The 13,979-nt window shown below is 50.8% G+C and overlaps 1 protein-coding gene across 2 annotated transcripts in view; it reads right to left on the bottom strand.

The window, feature by feature from the left end:
* Nucleotides 1-7,743, bottom strand: part of TMEM200C (transmembrane protein 200C) — a 30,424-nt gene extending 22,681 nt beyond the window's left edge. The window contains exons 1-2 of one of the 2 annotated variants that reach the window (XM_066246920.1): nt 7,295-7,743; nt 482-4,403 (exon numbers count right to left, since the gene is read on the bottom strand). In XM_066246920.1, coding sequence (XP_066103017.1) covers nt 2,417-4,309 — 1,893 coding nt within the window. In that variant the 5' untranslated portion in view covers nt 4,310-4,403; nt 7,295-7,743 and the 3' untranslated portion in view covers nt 482-2,416. Of the gene's footprint in view, nt 1-481; nt 4,404-7,294 lie in introns of those variants that run through there. The other variant, XR_010727483.1, reaches the window with a different exon arrangement.
* Nucleotides 7,744-13,979: the final 6,236 nt, after the last annotated feature.

Consider the following 13,979-nt stretch of genomic DNA (forward strand, 5'->3'; position numbering starts at 1 on the left):
TATATTAATCTGCCTACCTTTCTTTAGTTAAAGAGTTAGTGGTGTTATTCTTCGCTAAATATCTTACAGTGCATTTTCTGAGGACTGGAAACAGCATTTTAGAGCACTAGAACTTGTTTTTCCTTTTAAACAACTCATCCATACAGTATGTTAAGTACCCAGTAATTTAAACAACTCATCATAAAGTATGGAAATTACTCAGGATGCAAGATAATAAAGAAGGAAGACTAAGGAAATTTGAATAAAAATTTAAGTGATAAAACAATGGCGGCTTAAAATTTAACACTACCTGGAGGTCTGATTACACTTGCTTGCCACTCTTACTAGTGGGAAATCACTTTTGCTATACAGAAGAGCCAAATAAATTAGTCCACAGCTTTAAAGTGAGTTATTAGCTTAATCCAGATTCAATGTGGGGATAAAGTAGGTTCTTTAAAATTGATTACTGAATGTTAGGTACAGTAAATGGTAGTTTATTACATATAGTCACTTTGCAATGTTGTATGTACAAATATATGATTACACACAGGACAAAACAAATACCCTGAATTTAGGTAAAGCTTTCAGAGTTGAACCCAATCATAGAGATCGTATCATTCACCAGAGACCTAGAGGGACTAAGTGACCTAAGGTTATACAGATAAATGGATGGTCCACATTTTAGCAGAAGCTTTCTCGAGCTCAGGTTAAGGGAAGTCCCATTCTTCTACAGCATGCATTCAGACAATATATTACGCTATAATTACAATAACCACCATTTACTGAGAACATACTCTGAGCCAAGTGCTCTGCTCAGCTCTGTACTTATAGGTCTTTGTCCCTTACCTCGTAAATCTATGTAGTATGACTAGTTGTTCCCATTTTACAGATCCAATGATTGAGACCCAGCACTGTGACTTGTTCAAAGCTATGCAGCTAGCACATGCTGAAAGTGGGGGTCCTGTTTCACTCTCACACCTTCACTCTCCACCCTGGACCCACGGCTTCACCCGCGGGGACCAACATGACTCATCTTTGACAGGATTTGCCTTCAAATTCGCTATCTTAACCTCTTGCAATGATAGCCTTGGCTGTGTGCAACTGCAGAACTTGCATCCAAATGGCTGAAAAAAAAATTAAAATACCATTTCCAATACAGGCTCACATTCAAAGGCAAGGGGCATCATTTGTCTACTGTTCTTGAAAATTAACTCACTGACTTCTAGTAAAATCAAGTGTAAAAATCTACCAAATTATTAAAACATCTTTTAGTTTATGTAAGCCATGGATTAAAGATTATGAACTTTAAAAGTCAAATAGTCAACTCTAAGAGTATGAATTGGGAATATTAAGCCTGGTGCTCTGTATATTAATACTTTGAGGTAAACTAGAAGTATTATTGAAAATTACTATTTATTTAAGGTTTCGTTCTATTTGAAAAAGAAATTCCCAAATGGTCAATACTATCTATATTGAAAAGTTAAAAATATACTGGAAATTGATTGAGTTATGATGGTGCTTTGGCAACAGTAACTACAATCACAGTAGCAGTGTCTTCACAAAATATTTTAGATTTATTAGCCAAACTGCTAAATGTTTAATGTGTTAGAAGCAATAGTTTCAAGGCAAAATGAGGCAATATTATGTTTAAGTGTTTGTTTGGAAACCTTTTTTATTAAAAAAGATTTTTAATGTTAATGCTATTTGCAATACAGTTATGATAATACTCAATAAAGTATCATTTATAGTGAATTTAGGAATGTAACAGTCCGCCCAGATGCTGGCCCCCTCCCTCTCCATCAGCCACGCTAGTAGCAAAATGTATATATCCTTTTTTAAAATAAAAAGGCCTTTGGGCAGTTGGATGAGCAGAGGTGGGGTGGGGCAGGGAAAACGCTCTTTCTTGACATACTCATGCTTCTGGCTTTAACTTCATTTAGTAATATCAGTTCTGAGAGAACTAGTCAAAACCTTCTATGCTCCACAAAAGCATAGGGAAAAAAAGGCTTGTCATTCACAAGCAGCTATGGACATAACCAGCGGCAGAGTACACGGCTTAGGGAAATAAGGATTTCCAAAGGAAAAAAGTTTAAGTGCACAGTTACTGTCAAAAATATATTATTTTGATCCTAAGAAAATTAAGAGCATTTTATCTAATGAACTAGATTGCTGACTTTTTCATACATTTGGTTTGCATGGAACATACAATCACCATCGGACATAAAAGACTAGTTTGCTTTTTTTTTTTTTTTTTAAAGAAAAAATTGCTTGGAGTTATCTACAAGAACCTTGTGAACACAATTCAAGGATAACATTCTGCAGCTCTTTGGGTATTGGAAGATTTCCTCGGATAAGTCCACACGGAAAGAGGGAACTGTTAAATTCGGATTCAGTGGGCATATTTTCTCACTCCTTTCCCCCCTTCCTCCCTCTTTCCCTAAATGCCAGTACTTTCCAGTTCTCCATCCTCTCCCCCTATGGCGTGAGACCTCGAAATCATGAAGAGTTTCTCCTTGTTTGTAAACTGCCTCTGCACCGGCTGAGGTGGCTGGGCCGTGGCTGGCCCTTGGCTGGGATCTTCCGGGGGGCTCTCTGGAGGGCTCTGTTCCTCCGCACCCTGGTCAGTGGTGGCCTCACAGTCTTGAGTTTTCTTGTCTACTTCGTCCACAACCGACTCCACGGAGGTGCCGGCCTCCTGCAGTGGGGTGTAGCCCTTATTGCTGCAGGATGGGTCTTCGGACTGGGAGCTTGGCGAGCCCAGAGTGGCGGGGGGCGACTCCTCCAGTCGCAAAGGGGGCGAAGGGGAGGCGACTTTGGACTGACGGTTCGAGTCCAGGTCCTCCAGGTCCGCGCTTTGCGGAGAGGGCGGGGGCTCTGGGGACAGCGGTGCGCGGTAGTCCGGGAGCACGCTGGTGCTGCGGCGCCGCAGAGCCCAGTACTTGCCGGTCCTGGGCAGCTGGCCGCTCTGCCCCCTGGCGGTGCGCGTCGCCGCTGCGCCCCCGGGCTCCTCCAGCTGTCTGCGCGCCCAGCGCGCGCCAGCCGCCGGGTCACCCTGGAGTTCCGTCAAGCTCAAGTCGAGCTCACTCCGCGGGATCTCCCGGGATCCACGTTCCCCAGGCGATCTCTGCCAGCTGCAGCTCGCGCCCTCCACCTCTCCGTCCGCGTCGTGATCCCCTTGCAAGGGTAGTAGCGCAAAGGCGCTCAGGGAGGAGCCCACGAGAGAGCTGGCGGTGCTCTGGCGCCCCCAGCTCTCGCGCGCGCTGCAGGGCGCCAGGCTGCCGCTGCCGCTGGCGGCCGCGGTGGCGGTGGCTGTGGCAGCAGCGGCCGCGGCAGCCCGGCGACGGCCAGCCTCGCACGAGCGCTCGCGGTAGATGCTGTACACGGCCTCTGCCAGGCTCGGGGGCTCCCGCGGGCAGCGTGGCGAAGAGGCCAGGTCTGGTGGGGAGGCGGTGGCCCCGGCCCCTCTGCTGCCCCCGCCCAGCCCTGCGGGTTGGGGCCACGAGCCCCGGGCCAGCATAGCTGCTGCCCCGAAGGCGTCCCCGGCGGCGCCGCAGCTCCCAGGCTTCAGCTCCAGGCCCCGCGACTGCACGTAGCTGAGGAAGCCGTTGAGTGGCGGGGCCCCGGGGGGCGCTGAGGTGGGTGCCGAGGACGAGGAGGCAGCGGCGGCGGCGGCCAGGTCCTTGGCCCGGAGGCTGTGCACGTCGATGACCGTGGAGTAGAGATCCCTCAGGTTGATGATCTTGGTCTTCTTGTCTCGGTTCTCGTGGAGCACCGCGTTGGCGCAGATGAAGAGGAAGATACCGATGCCCATGATGAGGGGCCCGAAGACCTTGAGCTTATCTGAGTGCAGGTAGCCAGAGAGGACGCGGAAGAAGAACCCCACCGACGCGGAGGAGGCCGGAGGAGGGGCGGTGGGACGTGCCGGGGGCGTGCTCCGGGGTGCGCCCACGGAACTGGAGTTGACACCCCCCACAGTTCCCAGGTGGCCCTTGGACCGGTTTTTGCTGCCCCTGCTGCTGCTGTTGGTCGTGGTTGGGATGAGGCGGCCACCGCTCGCGGGCGGGGACTGTTTCCCTCCCTCCCTGTTGGCCTCGTTGGCCTTGGGCCAGTAGCCCACCACCGCCATGGCTATGCCCACCAGCAGCACTAGGATCCCGCAGAGGGCGATGAGCCCAGAGACGGAGCACAGCTTCAGCTTGCCTTTCACCACCACCACATCGTTCTTGCGCCTCTTCTTGGCTTTCCGCTTGCGCTTGGGAACCTGACTCGGGGGACGAAGGGGATCCTGCTTCCGGGCGGAAATCCTCAGTAGGCCGCCGGTGGCGATCATGGCGAGCCGGTGGAGCGCAGGGATAGCCCCTGGGGCGGAGGCTTGTGCAAGGGGGGCGCCAGCTGCCCACTAGCTGCTCCGCCACCTCCTCCTGCTGCAAAGCAGAGGAAGTCAGTCAGAGGGCATAGGCTTGGCTGCAGCAACGTGCCACGCGCTGCCAACTGTCCCGCTCCCCCATCCCTCCACGTACGTGCCCACCCACACCAGGGTCTTGACCACCAACGGGAGTGCGGTATATAGAGACCAGGGGGTGCGGTAGATGGACTAGTGCAGAGAAGCATTGTTGCATTAATTAATAGGAGATGATAAAAGCACATTAAGCGGAGCCGTCTTCTCTCCCCCATGCCTCCATTCACACACACACTCTGTAGGTAATATTACAGCCTGTTCATTTCAAACCTTCCTGGCTGGCAGTCAACAGCGTTCTGACTATTAGGAGAAACTAAATGTGGGGACTCAAAGTAGTCGTTGAGGACTTTCCAGGCAAAAGCCATTCCCTTTGTCCTGCCGGAAGCAGAAGATTCCCTAGGGAGCCGCCCCAGGAGTTTCCCCTTTCCACCTAAGCCAAGAATTCGTCAAGGTTCAGCCCAAAGTTACCAAAATAGCCACAAAAGTTACTATGTTATAAAGACGAGTGATTCATTTCACCGGAGGAAAATTAAAGGTCATATGTAAACTGGCAGACAGACAGCTTATTTGCCACAGGTAATTAATAGAGAGTCCATTGCTGGGAAAACCCCAGAGAGAGGTGTTAACACTCTGGCAATAAATATCTGCACAAAGTCGTCTTCCACCTATGACTGTTCCTACACGTAAAGGCAAGTAGATCCCTCTCACAATCCTTCTCCCCACCCCTCATCTCTTTTCTGCAACATCTGGACAGTTTCTTGGGGTGGAATATTTAGTTCTAGTAACCAGTTATATAACTGAACTCTTCCTTCTGGCCTCCTCTGCTCCCTCCGACGAACTCCCTTATAGGTATCCTATGCTACATCTCTTCAGGGAATTTGAGAGGTCCTTAGGCTCTTCCAGAGAAAAATTTCTTTCTCTTGGAGGAAAATTACCACCTTAAAAAAATTCACTTGCCAGTAACAGCTTTCTGACCCCTTATTAATGTGCTAACACTTCAGAATCCCCAAATTCAAATAAGTAGGCAATTCACTAAGTACAGCATAATGATTTCTAAAATGACATTTCCCCAAGTGAGAATTGTTTTCTTCGATCTGTTTCTCATGAAGTCATATTAGGGAAGTGAGGATGACAACCATCAGTGGACTGGACTCTCTCCTATAGGAAGTTTAGTTGTTTATAATAAAGCCGAGGTTAGAAAAATGTAGATGTGTCTTTGTGGATATCTGGTAGCTTCTATAATTTTAAATCCTTCTGAATCCCCACAGTAAAACATTTGTGTGTGTGTGTGTGTGTGTGTGTGTGTGTTCCACTGGTTGTATTCTCTCTTATAATAGAGATGATAAAATTTGAAAGGCTTAGATATCACTCACGAGCCTTTTGGCATTTTATCCTTTATAAAAAACAATTCATGTTTTAGAATAAATTGCCCTTTGAAAATGTGGAGCAGCTTAGGTAGAATTTTGCTTTTCATTGGTGCCTGGGTGAAGAGCTTTGGTCCTCTAGTCCCTCCATTATATCCATACAGGCAGGATCTTTTCTCTACTGGGGGAAAAGGAAATGGTAATCAGCTCTTTTACAATGTTTGCAGATCAACATCTCCTTGGAATTTATTTGGTTTTCAGTCAGGAGAAATGCTAGGTAAGTTAGAGAGGGGTCAGTGGAGAGAATACATCTATGACCTTTTCTAATTTTGTTTTAAGAAGGAGCTGCCCCAATAAGTACAGACTATTAAAAGAAAACAACCCACGAAAAACAGAGTAGCTTACTGTCCATCTGACAGCCCCCCAAATAAACACGTTTATTATGTAGTTGTAACGCAGAGACTGGTGTTTTCAGTGATCCCTAGACTCCAGCATCTCATCTGGAGATCTGTGGTTATTTTAAGAAGGATTTAGAAGCCAGACATTTTAGAAACAAAATTAGGCTCAGTTGGTAGGGTGGCTCGCCCGGGCAGAGAGAGAGGCTATCATTATGTTGGGCATTGGTCAGGTGTACCAGGATGCTGGGTGTCTGGGATTAAGGCCCCCACCATGTATTTCTCCTCAGAAATCAGCGCTGGCTCTGGGTAGAACATAAGGAAGATTGGAATGAATTTCAACCATCGTTAACATAAGATCTTGCAAATTAGTTTAATAGCTAGTAATTAACTCCCTAGTTTGTTATTCCTTCAGCTCTGTTGAAGGCTAGACTCCTTTCTAATTCATGTGCCATTATCTGACACGAAATACTGACCACGGTCAGGTGTCATGGAAGACCGACCTTTGAGGCTTTAATATATACATATAATGAAAGAAAACAAACTTAAAAGTCGAGGTTGGCTACCCTTGCAATGTACTGCCCGGTGCTGGTCTTTCGGCGGCTTAGGAATGGAGGATGGGGGAATGTCTAAAAATATAACTGCTTCCAAGGGAGACATTCAAGTTCTCGGCTCATGATGGATTAAGCCCCGCTCCGTGTGAGAGCGAGAGCCTCAGAGCCCATAGGCTGGGAGCGCCCCTGCCCCTGCCCCAGACTCAGCCCGGGTCCTCGACCCCCACTCCCTCATTGGCAGAGCAGCGAGCCCCCTTCCCTGCTTTTCCGTCTGCTTATTTCTGTTGAAGTCACATGAGTGCAGCAGCTGGGAGTCCGCCTCTGGAAAGAAGACAGGCAAGCAGAAGTGAGGACAATCCTGAACTCGCTTTTTCTGGGCAGCTCATCCCGTAGAGCCCGCCCAGGAGAATGACTCTATCCGAACACCCGTCTGAGGGACCCGGGCTCCAGGCATGAGTGGGGCGAAGGGGCGGCTCGGGGGCTGAGAACAGACAGAATTGTTCAAAATGGCAGCACTACAAGCAAACAATATCGCTCACTTACCCGGAAAGAATGGGGCAGCTCGGGGCCGGCGATCGGGCGCTCGGGAGACACAAAGGAACCATGGAGAAACTTTTTCAGCCCGAGCCGGTGGCGGAGCGCAGGGACAGCGCCTCGGGGCCCTGCCTCCGAGCGCGGCTCAGCAGCCCCGCGGGGGCGCGCGCCCGCCCCAGCTTCGCAGCCCCCTCCGGCGCTGTGGCGGGAGCCATTTCCAAGAGTTTCCAAGAAGTGTCAGGTCCTCCGCATCCCGCATCCTGACCGCAAGCCGCTCTCCCGGCCGCCGCTCCTCTGGCCCTGGCGCGCGTGTCCTCCCGCCGCGCTCCCCGCCGCCGGGCGCCGCTTTTGTGTGGCTGCGGCGCGCCGGGCTCCGCCGGGTGGAGTGGAGCCCGCGGCCGCTCGCGCGCCTCGGGGCGGCCGGACCGGCAGCTGTTGCTAAGAGACCGGAGCCATGACACAGGGAAATCGCTGCAGGCTGGCAGCCGGCACCCGCTGGCGCTCAGCAGGGGCGCCCCCGCCCCCCGCCCCGCCCCGCGCCTCGGCCCCGGGCCCCCCTCCCCCGTCGCCGGCCGGCCTCCCTCCGCCCCCGCCCTCCACTTCCCCTGCCGGCTGCTCGTCCCTTCGGAAGAACCGCTTCTCTGAGGACCGGGAGGCGGGAGGGCAACCCGAGGAGGGGGCCGGCGCTGGGCGCGAGGGCCCAGGGTCTGGGGACGCGCGCGGGCAAGACTGGGCGCTGGGGCCTCCGCCTGGGCCTTCGCCGCCCCGGGGGCGCGCGGGGACCGCAGCCAGCCTGCTCTGGGAGCTTTGTTCTTTTTCATCCAACTACCTGTCTGAGCAGCGGACCAGAGAGGGCCCAAAGAAAGGGCCGCCACTCCCCAGGGTCCCCCCTTCTGCATCCGAGGGACGCTCTTGGGTGAGAGAGGGGTAGTGCCCTCGTCTCCTTCCCTCCCTTCTTTCTTTTGTTGCTTCTACTTTTGGATACGACACAGCCTTTGCTTTTTCCCCCCCTCCCGTTTGGGAGTTTGCAGTGCAGAAGCGCAGCGGACACAGTAAGTTGTCCCCCAGCAAACTCGGGGCCGGAGTGGAGCCGCCCCTGCCAAGCTGGGCGCTGCGCGGGATTCGTGGCTGCCTGTCGCCTGCCCTCGCGCTCCAGGGAAGCCGGGCTTTGTGACCGGTCTCCTCCGGACTTCGGCCTCTGCGCGGGCAGCTGGGGCTGCTCGGAGATTAGAATCGCTTCCAGGCTCTTCCTTGGGCATCCTCTCCGGCGCCTAAGCCTTGCGGTAACCAACAAGCATTAAAAGGAAAACTATAATTCTGCAGGAATCGGGGTTAGCATCAGAGGGTGGTGGGGGTAGGGAGGATGTCCAAACTCTCTATGTCATTTTTTAAATGCGAGAGGGAGAGACAGATCCCGTTTCTCAGCCCATCCCTGGCCTCTCAACTGTAAAGTAAAAATGACAGGGAAAAGAAAATTTCAAAGTGAAATTTCCCCGTGGAGTTATTGAGAAGATAAGAAAGATTTCAACTATCTATTGAAACGAGGCAGCCAGGATTCAGGAAGAAAGCAACAGAAAAGCAGATAAAGAAGTGCTGTCTCAACTTTGGGGTCCAGACAGAAATGCTTTGGTGTATGTGTGCGTGTGTATGTGTGTGTGTGTGTCCGGTGTATATTCTGAGTTTTGCTGTTCAAGGGGTCACAGAACCCACACAGGGGAGCTTTAGTGCCCACAGATCCAGTTACAAAATAAGCTTCTCCATGTACACAGCATTCACTTGTGTTTAAAGCTACAGCATACACTTTTCGAAAAGAACAATAAAAGCATAAATATTTACGGGTTAAAAGAAATGAATGTGGACAATAATATATGAAGGGGGAATGGAGGTGGTGGGGAGGCAGAAAGAGATGGAGAAATGTTTCCCAAAAGGAACCCCTGCACCTGCTTGTTTGAGAGGTGGCCTCATTCACCCTTTCCAACTCAATAATGAGTCTGAGCTGATGATCAGGATGTTCAGGACCCACCTCCTTCTACCTGGCTATTCCTACTCAGATTCAGAAGGCTAGAAAACAGGCCACAAGAAAAAGGGAAAGTTTTAAATCCCACATTGGATTGTTTCTTTTCAGAGAAATCACTGTTAAGGAGAAACAACTGGGTCTTGCTGTCATTTTAAAGGTTTTTGTTTGTTTGCTTTTGTTTTTGTTTTGTTTTTTTGGCTCAGAGCTTCCAGAATTCTTGAATCCCAATAATAATCTGGCCTTCTGTACAAAGATGAGATCTAAGAACTCATCTCATTGCACAGCTGGCTGTCAGAGGTCCTGGGTGGAAACTTCTGTCCTTCGTGGGCCTGTTTGCTGAGCTGTATGAATGGAAATAATACTGTAGAATTTTGTTAGGATTTTAGGTGGATTAAGCCATTAATGTACTCAAAATTTTGCATAAATTATAGCCATCGTTTACACATCTGGAGAAGAAAATAATTCTTTTCTAGACAAACTGGCTTTGGGACTGAGCTTGTTTTTTCTTATGTTGATGACTAAATTAAGATTTATGATTTATTAATCAAGGGCTTCCTTCCAAACTGACCTCTCTGAAACTTTGAGCTGTTCTGTTTAACCCCAGTGTTACCACCTTTGATAATTTTCTTTGTCTCCAGTTCAGGTTATCAGAGGAAATCAGACAGCTGACATGTGTTTCCAATGGATTCCTTTATGCCCTGTGTAACAACATAGTATCAACATACATTCCCAGGGGTTTCCAAGTTATACACAGAGTTATTTTTGTTTTTATTTTATTATTTTAGAGCATTTTTTTTATATTTTATCTATTGAATTTAGAGAAGAGAAAGAGAGAGAGATAGAGAGAGAGAGAAAGGAGCAGGAAGCATCAACATGTAGTAGTAGTTGCTTCTCGTATGTGCCTTGACCAGGCACGCCTAGGGTTTCGAACAGGCAACCTCAGCAATCCAGGTCGATGATTTATCCACTGCGCCGCCACAGGTCAGGCACACACAGTTCTTTTTAAAGGAACAAAGATGCTCTTGGCACTCCTGGAGATATTTTCTTTCTACTTTCACTGACTGTTCAGTTTGGATGGTTTCTGAGATTATGGAACACCCATTTTCATCCTGCTGAGGACCAAAAGGCCAGCACTACCTAATCATAATAATCCACTGGTGTCTCAAGAACTGGAAGCTCATCACAGCATTCCAGACATTCCAGTCACAGGAAAGTAATGAAGGCCTTGGGGGAAAATGAAGAGGAAAAAGATTAGCTAGTTTAGTTAGATTAAACTCTGACCTGAAACCTTTCATTTGCTTTTTCTTAAATGTAATCCTTATGTAATTTATCAGTTTCATAATTTATTCACAACCCATTTAATTTCACTAATACTTTGCTACGGTGTCTGCTCTCTTGCCTGTGCCCTCAGGGCTACTCGGGAGGAGATGGTGGGCTGCCAGAGCCCACTCAGGGCTCTTCTGGTCTGTAAGACTGTGCAGTGGGAGAGGGACTCTGTCAACAGCTCAGTGACTCCCCCTCTCCACATACTCAGCCCTCACAGAGTGTCCGGGCTTCTCCACAGACCCTCCCTCAGAGAGTATCCGGGCTTCTCCACAGACCCTCCCTCACAAAGTGTCCCAGCTTCTCCACACACCCTCCCTCACAGAGTGTCTGGGCTTCTCCACACGCCCTCTCTCACAGAGTGTCCCGGCTTCTCCACAGACCCTCCCTCACAGAGTGTCCGGGCTTCTCCACACGCCCTCCCTCACAGAGTGTCCGGGCTTCTCCACACACCCTCCCTCACAGAGTGTCCGGGCTTCTCCACACACCCTCCCTCACAGAGTGTCCCGGCCTCTCCACACACCCTCCCTCACAGAGTGTCCCGGCTTCTCCACACACCCTCCCTCACAGAGTGTCCGGGCTTCTCCACACACCCTCCCTCACAGAGTGTCCGGGCTTCTCCACAGACCCTCCCTCACAGAGTGTCCGGGCTTCTCCACAGACCCTCCCTCACAGAGTGTCCGGGCTTCTCCACACGCCCTCCCTCACAGAGTGTCCGGGCTTCTCCACACGCCCTCCCTCACAGAGTGTCCGGGCTTCTCCACAGACTCTCCCTCACAGAGTGGCCGGGCTTCTCCACACGCCCTCCCTCACAGAGTGTCCGGGCTTCTCCACACGCCCTCCCTCACAGAGTGTCCGGGCTTCTCCACACGCCCTCCCTCACAGAGTGTCCGGGCTTCTCCACAGACCCTCCCTCACAGAGTGTCCGGGCTTCTCCACACGCCCTCCCTCACAGAGTGTCCGGGCTTCTCCACACGCCCTCCCTCACAGAGTGGCCGGGCTTCTCCACACGCCCTCCCTCACAGAGTGTCCGGGCTTCTCCACACACCCTCCCTCACAGAGTGTCCGGGCTTCTCCACACACCCTCCCTCACAGAGAGTCCCGGCTTCTCCACACGCCCTCCCTCACAGAGTGTCCCAGCTTCTCCACACACGCTCCCTCACAGAGTGTCCCAGCTTCTCCACACACCCTCCCTCACAGAGTGTCCCGGCTTCTCCACACACCCTCTCTCACAGAGTGTCCTGGCTTCTCCACACACCCTCCCTCACAGAGTGTCCTGGCTTCTCCACACACCCTCCCTCACAGAGTGTCCGGGCTTCTCCACATACCGGGCTTCTCCACACACCCTCCCTCACAGAGTGTCCCGGCTTCTCCACACACCCTCCCTCACAGAGTGTCCGGGCTTCTCCACACACCCTCCCTCACAGAGAGTCCCGGCTTCTCCACACGCCCTCCCTCACAGAGTGTCCCGGCTTCTCCACACACGCTCCCTCACAGAGTGTCCCAGCTTCTCCACACACCCTCTCTCACAGAGTGTCCCGGCTTCTCCACACACCCTCTCTCACAGAGTGTCCTGGCTTCTCCACACACCCTCCCTCACAGAGTGTCCTGGCTTCTCCACACACCCTCCCTCACAGAGTGTCCGGGCTTCTCCACATACCGGGCTTCTCCACACACCCTCCTTCACAGAGTGTCCGGGCTTCTCCACACACCCTCCCCCCTCACAGAGTGTCCCGGCTTCTCCACACGCCCTCCCTCACAGAGTGTCCCGGCTTCTCCACACACCCTCCCTCACAGAGTGTCCCGGCTTCTCCACACACCCTCCCTCACAGAGTGTCCCGGCTTCTCCACACGCCCTCCCTCACAGAGTGTCCGGGCTTCTCCACACGCCCTCCCTCACAGAGTGTCCGGGCTTCTCCACACGCCCTCCCTCACAGAGTGTCCGGGCTTCTCCACACGCCCTCCCTCACAGAGTGTCCCGGCTTCTCCACACGCCCTCCCTCACAGAGTGTCCCGGCTTCTCCACACGCCCTCCCTCACAGAGTGTCCCGGCTTCTCCACACGCCCTCCCTCACAGAGTGTCCCGGCTTCTCCACACGCCGTCCCTCACAGAGTGTCCCGGCTTCTCCACAGACCCTTCCTCACAGAGTGTCCGGGCTTCTCCACACACCCTCCCTCACAGAGTGTCCAGGCTTCAGAAACAGAGGCAGTTTAGTGTAGTAGGTTCTGAAACCAGTTTGTATCCTCCACTAACAACTTGATCTACCTAAGTGCCCATCTGCCTTAATTGAAGTGAGCTAATTTGCTTCAGTTTTCCCATCTGTAATGGGATAATGACACTACATCATAGCATTGTTGTGAGGAATAAACAAGTTTATTTTGTGTAAACTGATGCTTAGCCTATGGTATACACTCAATATATTTAGCTACCATCCTTCGTCTTAACATCTCCCAGCTTGCTACCTTTACTCTGACGTTCTATTCGTACTCACCAGGATCTACATGGGATCATATCTGCTCTTAATGTCTCTGAAATGGGGTGCCAGGATCAGCTGTTGCGAGTGAACCATGCCCATCCACAGGGCATAGGCACAGTGCCACTCAGGGGAGCCTGCTCTCCCGGAGAGTGGAACTTCTCCATTGCTATTTTGCTCACTTTGCAGTTAGCCAAGGTCCTTCCATTTTTGTTAGCTGAAGAACCCAGTTTTCAAACTCATGTCACTCTCCAGTCAAATCAGAAGTTTGTGGAAACACAACCAAGAGGACATTCTTCAGACTGGAAGTTTGAGGATTCCACAGAGAGGACTGTCAAGCCTTCCTGTGGCATCTCTACAACAGAAAGAGGAAACCTGGATCCTAAGGTTCTTTGTACCCCTACCAATAAAAAACATTGTGACAAACTAAAACATGGCAAAGCCTTCCTGTGGCATCTTACAACAGAAGGAGGAAACCTGGATCCTAAGGTTCTTTGTACCCCTACCAATAAAAAACAATGTGACAAACTAAAACATGGCAAAACAAACAAACAAAAAACAACTAAGCCTTACATGTAGCCTATAAAATATTGGGATGTACACTAAAAAAATGGTTTATCGGAACTTCAGGTTTCACTGGGAAGCCTGTCTTTTTATCGCATCCCCACCACCACATACCGTGGTAGTCTCACAATCCTTCACGCCCAAATAAAGGATAAAAGAGCCTGATAAAACAGAAAATAGGAAATGCAATTGTGGTTTCCTCATTAGAGGAAGTGGTTGAAGCCTCATTCGATTTCTTTGGAACAGGACAGGCAGGAAAAGAAAACACCGAGCCGAGCTTGGGTAGAGACATAGAATTTGAAAGCGAAAGGGTGGC

The sequence above is a fragment of the Saccopteryx bilineata genome, chromosome 11, assembly GCF_036850765.1.
Source record: "Saccopteryx bilineata isolate mSacBil1 chromosome 11, mSacBil1_pri_phased_curated, whole genome shotgun sequence".
Taxonomy (NCBI): domain Eukaryota; kingdom Metazoa; phylum Chordata; class Mammalia; order Chiroptera; family Emballonuridae; genus Saccopteryx; species Saccopteryx bilineata.